At 36.1% G+C, this 22451-nt stretch overlaps 1 protein-coding gene across 1 annotated transcript in view; it reads right to left on the bottom strand.

The window, feature by feature from the left end:
* Window positions 1-22451, bottom strand: part of TTC6 (tetratricopeptide repeat domain 6) — a gene marked incomplete at its 5' end in the record, with an annotated part of 188853 nt that overhangs the window by 47375 nt on the left and 119027 nt on the right. The window contains 8 exons of the mRNA XM_081118398.1: window positions 1379-1499; window positions 4199-4368; window positions 10690-10826; window positions 12516-12688; window positions 13562-13691; window positions 13991-14448; window positions 17400-17781; window positions 22194-22286. Coding sequence (XP_080974524.1) covers window positions 1379-1499; window positions 4199-4368; window positions 10690-10826; window positions 12516-12688; window positions 13562-13691; window positions 13991-14448; window positions 17400-17781; window positions 22194-22286 — 1664 coding nt within the window. The remainder of the gene's footprint in view (window positions 1-1378; window positions 1500-4198; window positions 4369-10689; window positions 10827-12515; window positions 12689-13561; window positions 13692-13990; window positions 14449-17399; window positions 17782-22193; window positions 22287-22451) is intronic.

A 22451-nucleotide genomic window follows, 5' to 3' on the forward strand; every position in this document is an offset into this window, starting at 1 on the left:
CTCTTAGCAATACTTTACTCTTCCTTGACTTAATCTTGATTTATCTTGAGTTACAAGCTCAGGTTTCCTCAACTCAAAAGTTTCAGGGCTCTCTCTGGGTGGCTCAGCTGGTTGGAGTGCCGTCCCGTACACTCCAAAAGGTTGCAGGTTTGATCCCCATTTGGGGCACCTACTGGAGGCAACCCATCGATGTTTCCCTCTCACATCAATGTTTCTCTCCCTTCCTCTCTCTCTAAAAATCAATAATATATGTATTATAGTTAATACATATACATATTATACACACACACATATATATATATACACACATCCTCAGGGAAGATTAAAAAACAGTTTTTGCCTCAGGTTATATTATATCCGCCATGAGAAACAATGATAGTCCCAGGCCTGGGGTTAAATATCCTCTCCGCGTAGGTATTAACCCAGCTTCTTTTATATAGCAAATAAATGTTTTCTCTCTTAGAATCAAACAATTTTCAATATATAAATGACCTTAGAAATTACCTATTCAATGCCTCTATTTCAAAATTAGGAAACTACACATCTTACAACCCACCTTCGTGGAAGCCCTGACCCCTTACCTAAAAGACACCAAAGTTCTTACTGCCCATGTTTTGGCTTTTTGCAACTGAAACTCCCATCTTTCCTTTTCTGGCTCAAAAATATCCAAAGAAAACCACTGTGGCTACTCTGGAGCCATACTCCATGACTTTCCTGAGTTAAGTTCAAAATGTACCTTATTGATAAGCTGAGTAAACAGCCTGGTGATTGGCATGGAATTCTCATGCTTTATTACTCTTTCTGACATCTTCCATTTTAATAAATGCTTCATTGGGAAAAAGGAGGAAATATTTTATTAAATTTTGTTTTACAGCTTAACTTTCTGACTAGTGTGTATTATGTTCAGTCTGTGTTCCTTATACACACTAGTTCTAAATGTTATTGGCTTTTTTTCTTTTGCTTTACTAAGTAAAATGAAGTCAGAAGTTCTAAATAGAAGTTTCCTTCTTTTGAGTTGTGTGTTGTGCATAGCAATGATATATCAAGCGGAATATTTTGTCATCAATTTAAAACTTGATGACAGTGTTGCATAAAGTTAACTTCGAAAAGCTCTAACCTGGACACCCCCAAGCTCCTTTTACAAACGTGTGTTTTTGTTACTCATGGATTTAATTCTTCACAAACCCATTCAAGCTCTAAAATTTTCAAAAGCATCTGAGGCAAAACAGATGTTAACAACAGGTCTTATTTTAGAAGTAATCTTATAGTTAGAAGTAATATTCTAATTCTAGCATACTTCATAATTGTCTCACTTTTATTTTTTATTTTTTAATTTTACACAAAAGGGATGTCAGTAAAAATGAAAAGGAATACCTACCTTTCTAGAGAAATAACAGTTTCAAAGTCACAAATCGCCAGCCACCAAAGTTTTAGATCTGCGTAGAGTATGCCCCGATGTAGAAAACAACCATGATTCTCATAGCCATCGTTTATGAGAGCTTAAAAATAAAAGTGTATTTCTTATTCAGGTTCTGAACAAATATATGAGTTATATTTTAGTCTATACCCTTCCTATTTCTTTTTTAAGATTATATAAAAGAAAACATGTCTACGGTGAGTGTACTTATTTAAGAGTACAAAATAGTATTCACATAAAATGTACTTGTTTATAAGTAACATTGTAGCTATCATGGTTCACAAATTCTTTAGAGCTGGAATAAATCCTGGTGGTAATCTAGGCGAGGCCACTCACTTGACAGATGAAGAGATTAAGGTCCAGTGGGGTGGGACTTGATACACTGACCAGGGTTGTGATGCAGATCAATGGCAAAGATGGGCCTAGAATCTAGAACTGAACTTCTCATTCATTTCAGTGGATTGCAGTCAGAAGGGTGCCATTGCCCCTGATGGCCCTAGTCACTAGGACCTAGTGGAAGACAGGAAGACTTTTTTTTTTTTTGCTAATGGCCAAAGAACAGTCTTTAGATATTGCCTCAACTAGGATTCTAGCTCTTTGCGCCCAGGTGAACATAGTCATGTTTGTTACAAATCCAGACTGGGGCACACGGCAGAGTTCTAGCTGACACACATAAACACGGATTGGCAACTCCAAGAGGCTACTCCAAGGGAAGGAGAACTTGGAATTAAGGCAGATAACTTGACCACACATGTCCCAAATAACAGAAGCTTGGGGCAAAAAAAGCCTCCTCTCAATACTCCAGGTCTGTGGCTCTCATCAGTAACCAGTCAAGAGGTCACCTCTCGTACCAGTCAAGAAGTCACCTCTCGTCTCCTCACTTACTGATTCCCCTTTCACTGTCCAAAGCATGCTACTGAGTTGGACGGGTTTCCACAATATTCGATCCCCGCCTTCTATGCTTCTCAAGCTTGTTCTGGCAAAGAAGGGGAAGTTTTACCAAAAAGTGTGCATTGTTCTCACAGATGGGTCGCAAATATTCGTAGTACTAGATTTTAGGAAGAATGCTTGGTGTAAAAAATGGTCATATAGCTTAAGGAAATAATCCCTTGAAGGCTGTCTTGACTGTTCAGTTCACAGTATGATTGCTAGCAAAGAGGAAGTCAGCTGCAATTGGTTGCTCTGGAAAAATGGAAGAATACTTCCTAAGGAAACAAATATTAGAATTACTTAACTTCCCTGTGCCTTGCTTTTCTCATTAGTAAAACAGGGATGATATTAATGCCCCCTCATAGCATTATTCTGAATATTAATTGAGACACTCCATATATAGCACTTAGAATAATGTTTAACAAGAAATAAGTGCCCAAGAAATGTTAGATGTTATTATTAGCTTAGAAAAACACCCTGAAGTTCCTTTTTGACTGTAGAAGATAAAACTCCTTAGGCTAGACTAGGAAAGAATTAAGGCCAAAATCAAGATGATCTACTCTGAATAATTAACTAACAAGGATTTTGTATTATTGTGATAGCTTAGAAAAGAGGGGTGAGAAACCCAAAACATGGAGAAGAGGGGAACATGAGAAAGAGGCCTTCAGAGGCCAGGGTGAAAGGGGCTCAGCCAGATGGCAGACGCACAGAGCTGAACGAGTTAGATAAACTTACAGAGATAGGGGTGACCGACATTCAAATTAAACTGTCTATGCTAACTTTATCCTTTGAACCCTAAAACATTCAGTAACAGACGGTGGCCACAAGAAATGAGTGGGTGAGCAAAAAGTGGAGAATCAATCATAGGGCGAAAGTTAGCTACAAAGATTACAAGAGAATTAACTAGGAATCCGAAGGCCTCTCTTCCAAGAAATCTTGGAAATAGAAGGGAGGGCACTAAACTCCTCTTGGCACATAGAGTGGGATATAAGTTATTTTATTTGAATAGTCATAAAAAGGGTGACCTTTTCAGAAAGCAAGTGGACTTGAGAGACATCAGATAACAATCATCTTAGATTGCCTGCCCGAGCAGCTCTGTATTCTCTTTGAGAGTCTAGTTGCCTCAGTCTCTAGATGTTGCCGCATCTAGGAGCCTAGCTCTTTGCACCCAGGTGAGCATAATCGCGCTTGGAGCGTTGGGGGGGATTTGCCGGTCTGGATGGGCTAATTTATCCAGCTAGGGACTGTTTACTGAGCAGTTCACTCTGTGCCCAGAATTGTGCTGGGCGTATTTACATCCCAAAAATGCACTGATAATAGGGTCAGGAGGAAATGGCCACCTTCAGCTGCTGCCATCCTCTTACTGAAGATTATCAAAGCCCATTTTTAGTTTGGGGATTAAGAAAATTCTGAATGTGACTAATCCATGGGCTTGGTTTATGCAGTAGGACATAGCCCACCAAGGAAATTCACTACCATTTTAGCAACTAAACTTGAATTAGATTAGCAAATAGACTTGAATTTCCAGAAATATCCTCAGGACTCAAAATGTAGAAGGATTTCTTTGATAATGATATTCTCTTTTTGCCACAATTATTCACACATGTAAATACATGTATACTTGCATACATTAAAAGGGCATATTAAAAACACTTTTAGTTAAACTATTGAAGCTTATAAGCATATATGAATATATATTAGGTAAACATACATTAAAAATGTATATATAGATATAACTATATAATAAATACATATTACATTAGTCATCCCACTTTAGTATTCCACTCCGTGAAAGTGATATGTTGAACCTCAGATCAAATACCTATATATGTGCAGTTGAAGACAAAGTACCTGAAACACTATAATCCTGTAGCGCTCTAAAAGGGTTACTCTTTCTAAATAAGCAGGCTCTGTAATACAGTGCTAACCAGTTACTAGGATCTAAGTGAATTGCAACGGAAAAATCTTGAGTTGCTTGCTTATAAAAGTGCCGTTTAAAATATGCTCTCCCTCGGTATGTCCTAGAAAGAGAAAAGAAATTCATTTTAACATGTATTGAAAAATATACATTTTTTCTGTTTGGCAAACCTATACAACTAATTTCATATTTAAAAATTTGTGATTGGCCCTGGCCAGGTATCTCAGTTGGTTAGAACACTATCTTCATACACCAAGGTTGCAGGTTCGATGCCTAGTCAGGGCACATGCAAAAATCAACCAATAAATGCATAAATAAGTGGAACAACAAATTGATGTCTCTCTCTCTCCTCTCTCTCACTCTCTCGCTCTAAAATCAATTAATTAACTTGTGATTATTTCTCCTTGCTTTCCAATAAAGTTTGATTATAAAATTAATAGCAAAAAGGATATACACTGTTCATAAATAAATCAATTATACTTTATTTTATATATAATGAATTATGCTTATTAATAATATGCTCCATATTAATTATTTGCTTACTAATTTTATCATATTTATTATATTTATCAGAGAGGTGTGTCAATAAAATAAGTATGAGATTTTAAAATTTTTATTATTTTTTGAGTACCCAAAATGTAAGGCTCTAATTTATACAAGATAGTTCTATAGAAAAATGAAATAATTCATTTTGAACAAAATGGGGTTCACTGGGTAGAATTTTTATGATATTTTTCCCCTGATGGTGAAGCTATGCCCAAATAAATGGGAGGCTGCTCTGCATAGATAAAAGCTATTATATCAGTTGTGTGAATTGGATTCTATCTCCATTAACTTTGACTCCAATTTCAAAATTATCATTGACTTATACTCAAAATTATCATAACTATATCAATTCCTGAAAATCTCATTTTCAATTATTTAACAATGTAAAGCAAATCAGCTTTTAGAAATAAAAGAAAAACAGGAGGAATAGCTAGTAGTTTGCCTTCTTTGAAGAAAATAACTCCAAAGGGGAAAATAAAAGATGCTCAAAAAGGTTAAATTATGAAAACAATAGTAATTTGGAGAAAAGAAAGCAGCCAGGCCCTGGCCGATGTGGCTCAGTTAGTTGGAGGGTTGTCCCATACACCAAAGGGTGGTGGGTTTGATTCAGGTCAGGCACGTACCCCAGTTATGGGTTAGATTCTGGGTCAGGGCACCTGTGGGAAATAGTAGATCTATGTTTCTCTCTCACATCAATGTTTCTGTCTCTCTCTTTCTCTCTCTAGCTCCCCCTCTCTCTTAAAATCAATTTGAAAAAAAAAGAATGCAGCCAGTATATTGTCAGACTAACTGGTAACAGAGATCTTCAAAAGCACTAAGCATCCTGAGACCCAGGATATTTTATTCTGGAGCAAAATATTTTCTTTTGCCTGGTCTTTAAGAAATTCATTTTCTAATGAATACAAGAATTCTGTATTTATGTTTAATTATTTCTGATTGCTAGAGAATATTACTAATTATTTTTCAGCATATATATGATTCTGAACTTAAAATCTTACAGAATAAACCTCTAGTAATATTTTTGCGGGATGCCATTAAGTCATGTCAATTCTTCAAACACACTGACTTTTACATATGCTCCTTCTTTCATTTTTACTGCCTTAATTCTTCAGGCCCTCATCTGAAGTACTGAACTAGGGTGCCCCTTAGCTCACACCTGGGCTACTCTTTTTTCCATTCCTAGTTCTAGAGTGATAGGATTTGATCATCAAATGATACAGATCTCTTTTTCAAAAAACTTTCTACAGCTCCCTGTTGACAATGGGATAAGGCCAAATTCTTTAAAATGGGACGTAAGCACCCCCCCAAGATAACAGCATCTACAATATCTTGAATTAACCACCTTCTTGTTCCCCAACTCATTTGATCCCTTCCTGCAATTAATCCCCCTTTACATCAAGAGGTAGACAACCAGAATAGACCAATAACTAGGGAAGAATTTTTAGAGTTTCAAAAAAGTTTTCCATCTCTTCAAATGGAATAATTTTAGAAATGAATTATTTTAAACTTTCAAAGAACAAAAAATTATCCAATTATAAAGGACATATTTTTCAGAAAAGAAGATGATGAAAGGTGTAATTCATTTTGAGAAAGTAGCCAAATTCTGAAATCAAAATCTGACTATGAAACTAGTGAACAATCTTACTGTGAATATAGATGAAAAACCTTAAAGAAAGTAAAGATGCCCGGCTGCTGTGGCTCAGAGATTGAGCATCGACCACCTGGTTTGATTCCTGGTCAGGGCACATGCCCAGGCTCTGGACTTGACCCCCAGTAGGGGTCATGCAGAAGGCAGCCAATCAATGACTCTCATCACTGATTATCTCTCTCCTCCTCTTCCTTCCTCTATCGAAATCAATAAAGATATATTTTTTAAAAAAAGAAATAAAAAATAAAACATAAAAAAGAAAGTAAAGACAGAGAATTCAGTCTAGTTTAATAATATTCTATCTAAAAATATATAATGGTCAAAGGCATTTATCATTCAAAATTAGCTTATTAGCATGAGATTTAAGAAGTAGATCACAGAAAATAATTTTAATAAGAATAAAAAGATATTCCCTTGAAATAATTAAAGAACATATGGCTCAAAAAATAACTATGGCCTAGCTGACATGGCTCAGTGGTTGAGTGTTCACCTATGAACCAGGAGATCACGGTTTGATTCCTGGTCAGGGCACATGCCTGAGTTGCAGGCTCGATCCCCAGTAGTGGGCGTGCAGGAGGCAGCCGATCAATGACTCTCTCTCATCATTGATGTTTCTCTCTCCCTCTCCCTTCTCTCTGAAATCAATAAAAAAAAATAATAATTTTTTTTTCCCAGCCCACATGGCTCGGCAGTTGAGCATCGACTCTATGATCCAGGAGATCTGGGTTCGATTTCCATCAGGGCACATGCCTGGGTTGCCGGTTTGATCCCCAGTGGGGGACATTCAGGAGGCAGCCAATCAATGATTCTCTCATCATTAATGTTTCTATCGCTCCTTCTCCCTCTCCCTTCCTCTCTCTGAAATCAATAAAGATATATTTTAAAAAATTTTTTAAATTATAACTGATATTTTTTGGTAAAAGTCAAAGGCATTTTCATTAAATTAAAAAGATCAAGATTCCTATTACTACTAACATTATTGTTAAATTAAAGTCAATGCAATGATAAAAGGAGTTGGGAGATTAGAGTAGAACAAAACTGCTAGTATAGGAAACTCCAAAACTCTATCCTTCCACAAAAGCAATGGATAAGCTGGCAAAAACTGTCAGAAATGTTTTTGGAAACCCTGGAATCTAATTAAAAACTTAAAACAAAGGGGGAAATGTTTAATAAAGGGGAAAAAACTTCTGAAATTTTAGTATAAGAGCTCTGTGGTCTTCTAACTTACCCTATTTCCCCCTCCCATTTCCCAGCTCAGTGGTGGCCTTGAGGACAGCAATCTGCATTCCTGGGGCAGGTTACTTGTATAAGAGGAAGCAATACAAATCTTGTTCTCCAAGGACTGTGGCTGTGTGTTTTGACCCCTCTGGTGGTTCGTTGAAGGATTGGCTCAGAGGTTTCCCTTTGTTTTGTCTGCCTTGGAGCATTCCCAGGGCTCATGTGGCTTCCTGGGTGGTATTTATAAAAAACATTTAAAAGAGCCCATCAGTAGATGAGTGGATAAAAAAGCTGTGGGACATATACACCATGGAATACTATGCAGCTGTAAAGAAGGAAGATCTTGTACCCTTTGGGACAGCATGGATGGACCTGGAGAATATTGTGCTAAGCGAAATAAACCAGTCAGAGAAAAACAAACATCACACGATCTCACTTATATGTGGAATCTAAAGAACTTAATAAACTGATGAACAGAAATAATTCAATGACATGGAAGCATGGATCAGACTGATGAATGTCAGAAGGATGGAGGATGGAGGAGGGTGGAGGGGAAGAGAGTAACCAAAGAATTCATATGCATATATGCACAACCCAAGGACACCGACAATGGTGTGGAGAGGGACTGGGGAAAGGGTTGGGACAGGGTGAAATAGGTCAGTGGGGGAAAAAGGGACATCTGTAATATTTTAAACAAAAATAAACAAAAACAAAACAAAACAAAAAAAGTAAATGTAATAACTGCTGCCATCTGGGGACAAGGATAACAGTTGAGGCAAGCAGTAGACAGACGGAACAGCCTGGGAAGGAAGAATCTGCAGAAGGAGATACCTAGGGGAGCGAGAGCCACAGAAAGTTTCCACATATTCCAAGGAATCTAGAAGGGCACACGCAAACCCGAGGCTGGAAGTATGCACAGAAAAATCATGAAGAAAATAACAATTCAAACCCAGTGAGTTAATTCTACATGCCCACTAGTTTGGCTAAAATTTGAAAGTCATAATTAAACCTAGTGCTGGTGTGGACTCGCACACCCTGCCGACAGTACAACCACTCTGGGAAACGGGTCTGGCCCGTGAGCTGAACGCTTGCTTACCCCATGAAAGAGTCCAGTCCCGTTGTACAGCCAACAAAAATGCATAGGAAGTAACCCTCCCTCCTCCGTGGGGACACACTTCAAGAACCCCAGGGGACGCCTGAGACCACTTGTTTTTTTCCAATACGTACATACTTATAATAAAGTTTAATGTATAAGTTAGGCACAATAAGAGATTAATGACAATAACTAATAATAAAATATAATAATTATAACAATATGCTATAATAAAAGTTATGTTGATGTTCTCTCTCAAAATACCTTATTGTACTGTATTTACCTTTTCATTTAAAGGAAGTGCTTCACAACTTCTCTTGGGCACATCTGAATTGCCAGCATCACTACTCTTGCACTTTGGGGACATTATTAAGTAAACTAAGGGCTATTTGAGAGAAAGCACCGAGATAGTCAGTCTGATAAGCCAGATGGCTACTACGTGACTAACAGGTAGGCAGTGTACGCAGCATAGATACACTGGACAAAGCGATGATTCACGTCCCAGAGAGGAGGGAGCAGGACAGCACAAGATATCATCACACTGCTCAGAACAGCATGCAATTTAAAACTTATGAATTGTTTATTTTGGGGCTTGTCCATTTAAAATTTTCAAATCCCTGTTGACCACAGGTAATTGAAACCAAGGAAAGTGAAACCGAAGATAAGGGGTAACTATTATATGTGTGTTTCAAGAGACATGTACAAGAATGTTGAAGGAAACAATATTCATAATCATCAAAAACTAGAAGCACTCAAATGTTCATTAACTGTAGGCTGGAGAAGTAAATTGTAATATATTTATGCAACTGAATACTGTAAAAAATTAAAAGGAGTAAACTAGAGCCATGTTCAATAGTACTTAATGTTCAGCAAAACAAGCTATACACGAAAGTCCAGCCAGTGTGGCTCAGTGGATTGAGCGTTGCCCCATGCACCGAGAGGCTGCCAGTTCGATTCCCGGTCAGGGCACATGCCCAGGTTGCGGGCTTGATCCCCAGGAGGGGCGTGCAGGAGGCAGCCGATCAATGTTTCTCTCTCATTGATGTTTCTCTCTCTCTCCCTCTCCCTTCCTCTTTATCTAAAAATCAATAAAACATATTTAAAAACAATATGTGAAAGAATACTTCCACAGGCTTCTGTTTATATACAGTTCAGGAAAATAGGCAAAACTAAACTAAGAATGTTTGGGGACACAGACTTACGTGATGAAACTATAAAGAACTACCAGGAAATGATTAATATAAGTCAGGACCATGGTAACCTTCCGGGGGAAGCAAAGGCACGAGGGGATTGCTAGGGTGCCAGGAATGTTTCTTGACCTGGTGATAGTTACACAGGTATTTCCGTTGTAATAAGTCATTAAGCTGTACATTTGTATCTTGTACACTTCTGAATGCATGCTTTATTTTACTATATAAATTTTAATATTAAACAAAACTTGTGAGTGAAAAGATGAGCAGGTATGACTAGATACACATTTTTAAACCTCTTCATAATAAAGCTTAGATTAAAAGAAAAGCAACAAAATGAGAACTGTGTTATGCACAAGGTTGGAAGAACAAAGTTTAATATCCAAGTTACTGTGAGATATTACAGAAATCTAAATGAACAGTTCTCTATACTCAATGAATGCAAAGGATATGAAAAGATATTCAAACAATGAAAACATAGGTCAATTAAAAATTATAATGTAACTAGTATTTAGAAAATGCTAATGAAACTCTAAATTGCTGTTTATGTCTACTAAATTAAATTAGCCACTACTATTAGGGTACAGGTGAAGATTTTCATTCACTGGAAACATTGAAAATACACTATTTTTAAAGGGCTTTCTGATGTATTTCAAGCAATTTTCTCTTCTGAGAATATATTTCAAAGAATATTATAATTTCAAAAATCACATATAAAATAATTCTTACCTGGCTTGAGAATTTTGGGGATTTATTTTTAACAAGGCTGTAAAATCTTGTATGGCTGCATTCCAGTTTTCATTTTCATAGTAAAACATTCCACGCTTCAATAATGCATCTATTCTTTTAGGATCATAAAAAAGGCACTACATGGGGAGAGATGTCAGGTTGTAGGGGAGACACATAATGAAAAAAAAAATAAGAAAAATATATAACCCCTTAGCAAATTAAATGGACTAAAGCCACTTTTTTAACTTCAGATTATGTAAAAGCAAAGTACTTTAGATGCAAAATTTTTGAAATTTGCATTTAAAAACCATGTCTTTAGGAAACCCACTTATCATCAAATTCTAGAAAGGGGGGGTTTTCTGAAAGAGAAATAAAATTGCATATACAAGCAATCAAGACTTTAGCCCACTGAAATTTTTACAGGAAAAATTTCGTAAGTGAATTGTTCAAGTAGAGTAGTGTTATATTGGTTCTATCAATTTTACCCCAAGGATATCCCCAGCATTTTATAAGGCTGATTCTATCAAATGTAATATGGATTAATCTAGTCCCTAAACTAGTAAAAACAAATGAATTGGTATTGCCATGTTTCATTCATTTCACATTGACATACAGGCAATAGAATGTACAGGCCAAGTCATTGTGTACTCAGTTATAAAGTTCCTTACGTATTAATACTGGGGGTAAAAGTGAAGCACAAAAATTACCAAGTATTTTTAAAACAGGGGGGAAAAAACCCTAAAGATTTTGAAGTTTGACCTCAAGTTACCTCATTAGTCAATTTTTAAACTATTGGTACCAGATGGAGGAAATGAACAAAATAATCTAATGATTTCAATATCTTCAAAGGAAAATATTGAAAAGATTTTATTCAAGACCAGAGGTTACCCAAACTTACAATATTCTCTTGAAGCAAAAATAATGTCAAGCATATGGCTAGCTATCAAGAATTAAGAAACAGAGCAATAGGGAAAATGAAAAGGTAAATTATTTAAATAACTTCTAAATTTGCAGTTGTACTAATGGACCTAAGAACTTAGAGTTAAAAGGAGATCAAGCTTACAATCCTGCTGCAATCAGAGAATATTTTGCCTGACTATAGAGCCTCAATGTACAATTCAGCCACAAGTTCACTTCCTCAAGAAAATTTCCTGTATCCCCCTACCAAATATAAATTACTCCCCATCTTTTTATTTCCTTTATAGGAGTCATCATAATTTGTAATTGTATATTTACATACGTATTTATTTCTTTAATGTCTGTCCTTTAAACTATAAGCTCCATATAAGCAGGAAGCATATGTGTTTTATTCACGAAAACTTATTGACTACAGGATAGAGTGCCTTAGTCAATAACTATCTGTTCATGAATGAATGAATGAGTGAACGAGCCAGTGAGCACAGCTTCTTTAGGAGCAGACGGGTTTGCTGCAGAAGAGAATCAGCTGTGTCTCAAGAGTTAAGTGGAAAATGATTTTCTCTACTGTTTGAAGGGAAGAAGCAATTTTCAAATGATCCCTTAACCACTGTTTTATGGTTGAAGAGAGAGCTGGAAAAGTCAAGCCCCTCCAAGGGTTGTCTCAAATGCTCCAACACTCAATCCTTTGTTTAAATCCATTCATTCACTAGTAATAATCATTTTAAAATTTTGACATAGTGGTAATATCAATTCCAGTGGTGAATGCTCTAGGTCCTAACCTATAAGAAATTAGCTTTGATTATACAACATATATGAAAGAACTTCAGCAATTTGCTATAATATTAAGATGAGAATATCATAAACTAAAATATATAAATAATGACAGCATTATATGTGATGCAGCTTACTGTAGAAAAGTCGTCAAAGGCCAGGACCTTGTTTGTTATTTCATACATCTCACCCCTTCTGAAATACATATCAGCATCCATGGGCTTGCACTTAATTGCCTGGGTATAGTTTAGAATTGCCAGAGTAATATCTTTTCTTTTTCTGAAAATTTCTGCCTTTGACAAATATGCCTCTAAAGAAAATATAAAAGGTACAATTTAGTGTTACAGTTATTTTATTAACTATAAAAATTTCTAAGATTAATCCTTTATCTCCAAAACTGTAGTCTTAGAATAATGTTTCTCTGTTTTACTTTCTTAACCATTCAATGCAAGATTTTGTTTTTGTTTTTTCAACAATGAAAAATTTGTTCTCAAAGTCTGGATAAATGCTCATTTATGGTTGAAAGCATTTTTAATTTCAACTTGAAGTAACAAAATTAACTATTACCTTTTTGTATGTCTGAAATATTTCCTAACATTTTAGTGTTTGTAGTAAATGTTAGATTTTGATGGCACCAAATTGCATGCAGTTTCAGCAGAGATAAAAAATATTTATTAAGCTCATGATAAATTCTAGGGGTATGTTGTGGATGCTGGGGATACAAAGATGAGTATGACATTTCCTCACTCCCAGAAAGTTTCCTGTGTGTGTAGTCATTCAAGTTGGTTAGAATATGTTACATAAGGTCAAACATTTCATCCAACCAAGAAGTCTTAGGAACACTACAACTCTAATTCAGAGATTTGTGGTTAAAAAAAGACTTGTGAATCACTTCTATGGCTAAAATTTTTACATATTTTTCTTGGTGGATAAAAAGTAAGCAACCAGTTTATTATAATGTACACCAAGGACATTAACATTTCAAACCAGGGTGAATATTTTAAAAACAATGTAGGATCACAGGAGTCTTAAATTTATAATATCAGTAGTAAATTTAACTTTGGAGTGTCAAAACCTGTCCGGAGACCTAAGTCTATTGATTTATGTATCTTTATAAGACCACTAAATGGCCAAAGATAAGGAAAAGGTATAATTAATATAACTGTCTTCACAGACAACCCACCTGCACTCTTTTTATTACATTTATTTATATAATTCAAGTCATCCAAAGCTTCATCAATTTTGTCTTGGAAAAGATAAATGAGATGTCGGTGCCAATAGGCATTGAGAAATAATGGTTCCAAGAGTATAGCCTAGAAAATATATGTATAAATTCAATTAAAGTTTATTTATTAAAGGAAGGTATCTTATCAAATTTCAAACACTATTGATCCCAATGGCTTTGCATGTGTATGACATAAAGTAGTACCTCCCGGTCTGACAAACAAAAGCTAGTGCTTTTAGTATTTATTATTTGAAAATGTTGATAAATATAAATATAATCTCAAAGGTACACTACAAATTCATTGTTCAAAACTTCAGTAAAAATTACTATATAATTACATGTAAGTTTAAACTGTTAGCATTGTTATTATGATTAAATAAAACTTACTTTCTGTAGATCATCCATGGCACTCTGTAACTTCCCCAGTTTCCTATACAGAGCTCCACGCCTACAATATGAAAATGCAGGATATATTTTCTTACTATTTATCTCTTTAGTCAAGATCTCCACTTCGGATTCATAATATTTAATGACTTCTGGAGGAAGATCAGAACTGAAAGAATCACTCAGTTCTAGTTTTTGTGGTTCTTTCACTTCATCAGGCAAGTCTTTCTGAACAATTATTTTAACAGCGTTCTCTTTTCTGGCTTTCTTCCGAGGCATATGCTTAGATAACATATCCAGGGCCCATGTTCGAGGGTCAGTATTTTCTGGAATTCCTCCCTTACTTTGGGTAAATTTGTCAAAATTTAAAAGCGAAGGTAGGCTGGGACACCGGATTTGACGTTCATATAATGGAACTTTGAGCAAATATTTCTTCTGTCCAGGAAGGATTCCATGAGACACTGGCCTAGTTTTTAAAGAATGATTTTTAATTTACAGAAATATAATTATTTTTATAATCAATAAATCAACTCAGCCACAAACAAAATTATTATTTCTCTGATGTGCATCAGAGTCACTCAGAGACTTGTTAAACATATATTTCTGGTGTATTAGCTGTATCTGGTGGTCACAATGACCAAAATAAACCACAGAGATAGAATGGTAATCGCATGATTTTAACTCACAAGGATCTGTGGCAATTACTAAATGAGATAGATGAGCAGCCCACTAAGGTGGTCTTTGATTTATGTAGGTGAAAACCTTCTAGTTCTTCACAACCTCTTACCCAGCTCTCAGACCTAAGCCCGTTCACAGTACAAAACCTCTCACTTGACAGGAAAGTGAGGCCAGGTCCCACTGAGGAAGGGTCTTGCTATGTGGCCTAAATATAAAGGGTGTCCCAAAAAAGTGTGTACTCACTTTAACAGCTGATGCTATTAAATGTATTTTGAAAATGAAATGTATTGTCTTTTATTTATTTATTTTTTGAAAATAAAATACATTTTATTTTATCTTATTTTATTTTAAATATATCTTTATCGATTTCATAGAAAGGAAGGGAGAGGGAGGGAGAGATAGAAACATCAGTGGTGAGAGAGTCATTGATCGGCTGCCTCCTGCATGTCCTCCACTGGGGATCGAGCCCACAACCCAGGCATGTGCCCTGATTAGGAATCGAACCTCGATTTCCTGGATAATAGGTCAACTCTCGACCGCTGAGCCACACTGGATGGGCAATGAAATGTATTTTAATAAACACTACCTTTATAATTATTCAAAGTATGTGCATACATTTTTTGGGACACAATATTTAATGAATTATCCCCCGAAAGCTTCCAAAGATCTGGGAAAGAGTAAATACCCAAACCTTCTGGAGATTATTAGATATTGGCTCTAAACTTATACTGATCCACAGATAGACACTGTGGATGCCACTGAAGTCCATCAATCAAATTAGGGAAATATGAAGGTCAAGTGGTAGAAAGAATCTTGACCTGAAACCACCTAACCGCGGATCTAGTGAGATGTGGGCCCATCCTGTGATGACTTCCCTAGTACCAGAACGTGTAGTGGCAATGAATCAACTTGATAACTAACATAAGCTGTACATTGAGAGAGATAATGGTAATAAAGGTCAAATGGAAATCTCTGGAACTGCCCCATTCCACCCCATACCACCATCCACCAAGATAGTATACTAAAAGCAATACCTTACCATCAGGAAAATTACAGATTAGTGGCCTTAAGGAAAATGTGTCATCTCCTACTTGTAGAAAATAAATCTGCCTCTCTCAGGGGTGTACAGAGCAAGATGGGCCAAGAAAACCAAGACTGAAACCACAGATTGACTTTCAGGAGCAGGTCAAGTTTGGAAGTGCTGACAGGGGAAGTCAGGACTAAGCACTTAAGGGAGCTAGTCAAGAATGAGTGTGATTAAACAAGCTTAAAGGCCTGATATAAAATGATAAGACAGATATTTCTGTGTTATCCAAATTAAGGTTAGTGAAAGATCTCAACCTTAAAAATAAAATTATTTTTAAAGTTGTTCCATAAACTTGTTTTAAAATAACAATTATTTCATAGCTGTGATTCTGTGGTAATTTAAGATTTTTTTTTTAAAGAAAGTAGGAAAGCTGTACTAATGTATTATCTTAGATCAATACTCCCACAGTTTGTTTCACTGCCTCCACTTCTGCCTGTTGGCAGTTTATACAAATTTCAAGTTCAGTTATTAAAAAGCAAATAAATCTCTTTAACTGGTTAAACTTTAGAATCAAAATGATAAAGGGCCAGGAAGCAGTAAAACATCCCACCAAAGCAGTGTTGAATCTGCTTATATCCTCTATATAGATAGAAGTCACTTCAGTCATAGCCAAAATGTTGCTGTATAGTATCCTTTCTAGGATGATGAAGATTCATAGTACTTTGAAAAGAGCAAATGTATCAAAAATGTATAAGCAATTTTCTGATTCAGATCTAAAACATTTGTCAACTTTGAAACACCTACCTAAAGTCTTCTAAAGATGACCTAACAACACACCTTCCACATATATTTGTTGCAGGGGAAACTTAAACATAAATAGTGTGCAAAGAACTTGGTACTTGAATGGCATTGTCCACTAGGGTTGGTCTCTACTCTGCTCTGTCAGTTACACCTACATAGGGTTATTCCCCAGCCTCCAGTCTTCTAGGGGACAGTAAGTCACCACACTAACATATAATGAAAAATTTTCAGAACCAGAAATTCTTTATAACAATAAAGTGAACAAAACATTTGTGACTTTCTTATCACCAGGAAAGTCTTTACTTTTCACAAGGGCATAAGTTCAATGAATTCTTCGTTGTCATTTGGGAATACTGAAAGAGAACAGAGCCCAGGGCTTTTTGGAAACTATTTTGACAACACCTGGGTCAAAAGAAAGTTACATCCTGAACACTTAAGTATTAACATACTTGAACTTTCAGTTGTTGTTAATTTAGGTCCCCCTCTATATTTTTAAACAAGATACTATTACCTCCAAGTAGGAAGAAAAATCACTTCTTTGTGCTGATCTCTAAATTAGGGCTCATAACATACAAAAACCAGTTTGTCTACCTGGATTTATTACTAAATTCAATAGTTTAATTTTTTTAAAAATGTTAAGCTCCAGCAATCTATTTTAGTTTTTGAATGGGTGGTATTTATTTGTAGCAGAGGTTGGGTTTAGGTCCTAAATCATTTCAGAAAAACAACTTAGTAGATTTTACTTCTTTCCACTAAAGGATTTCATTTAGCCATCAAATAGACTTAGTCTTCCTTCATGTCCTTATAGCAGTCCCACATTCAGTGAGTGAAATTATAAAAAGTCAAGGCCAAAACCACAATGCATTTCTTAAACTATAACATTTCTTAAACAATTATTGGTTAAACAAGACCTTTTTAGAATTTTTGGAGGCTTGGATAACTCGTCCAACACAATTGTAAGTTTACCAAATTTCAATCCTTTCTTCCATTTCATCTTCTTTCTCTTGGGATAAACAATGTAACTAATGCCAGCTTTTCTAGATGCTTCAATGAGAGAAAGAGACAGATGTTTCATACTGTGAGTGTCCTCTATGGTATCTAAGATGGTATCTATATTCTCTTTCACAGAGGTGGTTTCCTCGGTTTCATTTCTGTCCATCATCTGACGACGCTCCAACTCCTTTGCTTTCTGAAGCAGCACTTCTTTTATACTGCTTTGGATGCTGGTCTTTATCTCTAATGGAGCTTTGGTCCCCTCTTTCATCAGTTCAACTGCAGAATTTACTCTCTTATTAATAAGGAAACAAAGAGGCAGAAAAAAATAAAATTGATTTAGTTGCTATACATTTAAAATTAATTCAGTTACAGTTACTGTTAATGTAGTTTGGCCATTGTTGAAAACATTTAAAACCATGTATTCTTGATGTTTTCCAAAACTCAGTTTATAAAGTTAATAATGGGAATGTAATGTGCAGCATTATAGTATAAAATACTGTCTTGTATATTTGAAAGTTGTCAAGCTCTCATCACAAGAGAATAATGTGTAACTATGTGGTGATGGATATTAACTAGACTTACTGTGTTGATTATTTCACAATATATACAAATATTAAATAATTATGTTGTATACCTTTAACTAATATAATGTTATATGTCTACTATATGTCAATAAATCTTAAGAATACTGTGTCCCATGGCATTGCAGCATTATTTTAGCCAAGACATGAAAGTGAGACATGCATGCGCACAAGGGAACACACACACACTCACACACACACGCACACACACAACGCATACACACACAAGCATGCACACACACAGGAATGTTATGCAGCCATAAAAAAGAAGGAAGTTTTGCCATTGTGACAACATAGATGGACCTTGTGGGGATTATGCTATGTGAAATAAGTCAAATAGAGAAAGACAAATACTGTATGATCTCACTTACATGTGAAATCTAAAAAAAAATAAGAACTCAACAGAACAACCACCAAAAAAACCCAAACTGACAGATACAGAGAACAGGTTCATGGAGGCCGGAGGTGGGAGTGGGGGATGGGTAAAGTGGGTGAGGGCGGTCAAAAGATACAAACTTCCGGGTACAAAAGGTACAGACTTATACAATAAATATCCTGCACATGCAACGGACAGCATGGTGGTCACAGCTAATAATACTGTATTGGATATCTAAGAAAGTGCTAAGAGAATAGAACTTAAAAGTTTTCATTACACACGCAAAAATGTTGTAACTATGAATGATGATGAATGTTAACTGAACTTTCTGTGGTTATCATTTTGCTTTATACACAAATATCCAATCATTTTGTTGTGTACCCAAAACTAATATTGTATGTCCATTATACCTCAATAAAAATTTTTAAATTAAAAGAAAAAAAAGAATACCGTCAGTGCCCAGGGATACAAAACAGAGGAATCAAAGAGTCACTAAGAAAGGAGAATGTCAGAAACAAAATAAGAAGCATGATAAAGTTAGGCAAGCTACAAGCAAGTTAGAAGCAATTTATGTGGAGAATCAAGGAAACTGACTGTCAGATTTTGGAAGGGAAACACCTGGGAGCTAGGGGGTCAATGCCACTGAAGGTAAGAACCAGCTGCTCAAAAATGCCCATGAACTCTTGGTAAAGAGGAAAGTACATTTCATTTCGTAATAAGAGGTGCGGGTTTAGAGCACTGCTTCTACCATTTATCACTTTCTGACCTCTGCATTTTCATGCATAACAATGGATAATATCTCTCTCATCTTTCTTCTCATCAGGACATTATGAAACTCAAGGTCAAACTGGAATAGTGTTCATCAAAATGCTTTAAAACTGTGAGCCCAGTGCAAGTGTAGGTCAATATTGTAGGTGACTTGATTTATAATATACCAGGTAAAGTCAAACTATGACTATAAGACACTTCCAAGTGCTGTTGAAAATCTTCACTTGGAACCACCAACCACAATCATACGTGGGCTACCATGTACACACTCGAATCCAAACTTTCACTCAACTCTGGATGAACCTACTGGCCACATAATGTCAGGAAAACAAAAAAGCATAGGTAGTGATTATTACTAGTAAGATAAATATTTCTTTTGAATAATAAAAACTGAAAAATTATTGTACCTTTAATTTTGATTGTGTGCTGCAACTCTTTCGGATGCTTTCCAATGATGAAAACTTTCTTAAGAAAAAAACCTGAAATAGTAAAATGGCAATTAGGCCCTGGCCAGGTAGGTCAGCTGGTTAGAGTATCGTCCCAATATGCCAAGGTTGCGGATTCGATCCCCAGTGAGGGCACATACAAGAATCAACCAATGAATGAATCAATAAGTGGAACAAACTGATGTTTCTCTCTTTCTCAATCTCTCTCTGTCTCTCCCTCTCCTTTCCTCTCTCTCTAAATTCAACCAGTGAATAAAAATTAAAATTGTATTTATACACTGACTTTAGAAACTATGTGGTAAATTAAAATATCATTTGACAATTCACTACTGACAACCACTTAGGTAAATTAACAAAATTCAGAGAGACTAATTAAAGTAAGGTTCTTACTGATTTTGAAGTCATTGAATTCACATAGAAGAGAACTTAAAATCCATCAATTAATTTTGAAATTCTTTTTAAAATTTACCTAGTTAGTACCTACTATGTGTAAGGTGCTATGCTGCAAAGTTTTCCAGTTGGCATAATGGCACAGGTGTGTGTAAATGTGCCATAGATATGCTGAGCCATTAATCCCCTTAGACCCGGGGTTGTGATTGTGGAACCTGGAGCAGCTTCTGTCCCCTGAACAGTTACCTCTAATCATGAGTAATCTCAACTTTCTACTCTACAAGAGCACACAAATGTCATCATTTATTCTGTGACCTATTTTATTAAAAGAGTTGGGAAGTAAGTCAGTACGTTCCATGACCTTGACCAGTATATACATAATGGTGGAAACAGACATAAAGAAATAACTATAGCCCAGCCGGGCGTGGCTCAGTGGTTAAGCATCGACCTAGGATCCAAGAGATCAGGGTTCGATTCCCGGTCAAGGCACACGCCCGGGTTGCGGGCTGCAGCTGATCAATGACTCATCATTGATGTTTCTATCTCTCTCTCTCCCTCTCCCTTCCTCTCTCTGAAATCAACAAAGATATATTTAAAAAAAAAAAAAAAAAAAGCAGAAACTTTAAAAACTAAAAACAAAAAAGAAATAACTATAATCCAAAGTGGCTGTGGCAATGACTGTGAAGATGGCATAAATCAGGCGTGAAGGAAACCAGGAGAGGGAGAGGTCCATTCTGAATGGGAAAGAACCTGAACAGACCTGCTTGAAGGGGTAGCATCAGGGTTGGCTGACGAAAGGCAGTGACTTAGAAGGGATCGAGAACATTCCAGGCCAATGGAATAGCCTAAAGGTGACCCTAGGTAGAAGTTCTGGGATTTTGGACCCCACGGACACTGGTGCAGGCAGAGTACAGGGTAAATAGAGGCTCCATGGAGGCAGAAGTGTAATAGGAAGTAGGATAGAAAATATAGTTGAAGCCAGGGTGTGAGACTTAGTTAAGCAATATGACTTTATTTGGTAAGGTGGGGTTTTGTTCAGTTTGTTGAGACATGAGTAACATAATCTTACCTGTTTTAAGAATATAGCAGGGGACAGGAAGGAGGGTGGGTTGGGAAAAGCACCTACTAAAAATGGAAATTATCTGACAGGTAGGTGTAGGGAATGCTTCTACAGTAATCTAGAAAGTGCAAATGGCATTTCAAACCAGAAAGAGTCATTTGTTGGTTCAACTATTTGCACGGGATGGTCACTGCTCTCGTCGATGTTATGGGCAAAACAGTGAACAAGAACGATATGGCCCCAAGCTGGTGAGGATTACAAAGATCAAACACACAGAAGGACAAATATTTAGTAAATGCTAAAAGGAAAAATGGCAGGAAAGTAATCTATATTAAAGAGAAATATTGTCCCCTCCAAAATAACAACAACAGTATTACCTGACTGTGTGGGAAGAGGCATGGACACAGGGTCTATTTAACTGACTGGAACAGAGATTTCATTTGTCCCATGGGACTCAGACTCTGTTGTGTAGCATGCAGCTTCCCAAGATATCATCAAAAGGGAGTCAAGGGCTGAAGGCACCAATGAGAGAAAAGTAACTGTTTCTTGCTTGTCCCCATAACACTCAGGACACTTATTAGACCAACTATATAAAATTTCACCTTTCCTCTCTCAATCGCTATCTCTTTTCTCCCCAATTGTGTTCATTATTTAATTCGCTTACTTGGATACCCTGTAGTGATAAAGATAGCACGGGTCTAATCAACATTTAAAGAATTCTGTTTTACTCTGTTTCATGACCATGAACAATTCCCCCATTCTAAAGATATTTATAAACATGTTTCTTTGATCATTTAAGACCTGGACAAGAAGTGGTAAATGAATACAAAACCAGAAGTTTTAGAAATTTTAGGAAAACTCACAGCAGATATCCTGCCACTGATTAGTAAATAACATCTTCTGAGTGTTATAAAGACAACATGTTTGAAAAAGAGGAAATATGTCCTCAGCAAAGACACCCACGAATGTTCTGACACATTTTCTGGATTGAGGAAGGACCAATAAATAATTTTGGGATTTCTAGAAATATCTGTAGGCAGATAAAGCAACCAATCTACAATTCAGAATTAAAATTATACATACCCTCGAGCTTCTGCTATGCTGATTCAAAGTAATGACACTTTCCTTGCTTTCAGATGAAAATTTCTCAGTTAAAATTCTACTTTTGAGAACACTCTGTGGTAAAAAGATAACAGTTTTAAATTATATAGTGAAGTGCTTTAAAAAGTTTATGATCCTTGTCACTTTACAGTACAACATTATTATCAAAAGAGAAATGTATGGAAAGGACAGATTTGTCGAAAACATTCACCAGAGATGCATCAAAGTTCAGCTACAACC

The sequence above is a fragment of the Miniopterus schreibersii genome (genome assembly GCF_964146895.1).
Source record: "Miniopterus schreibersii genome assembly, chromosome: 1".
In the NCBI taxonomy this organism is placed as follows: domain Eukaryota; kingdom Metazoa; phylum Chordata; class Mammalia; order Chiroptera; family Miniopteridae; genus Miniopterus; species Miniopterus schreibersii.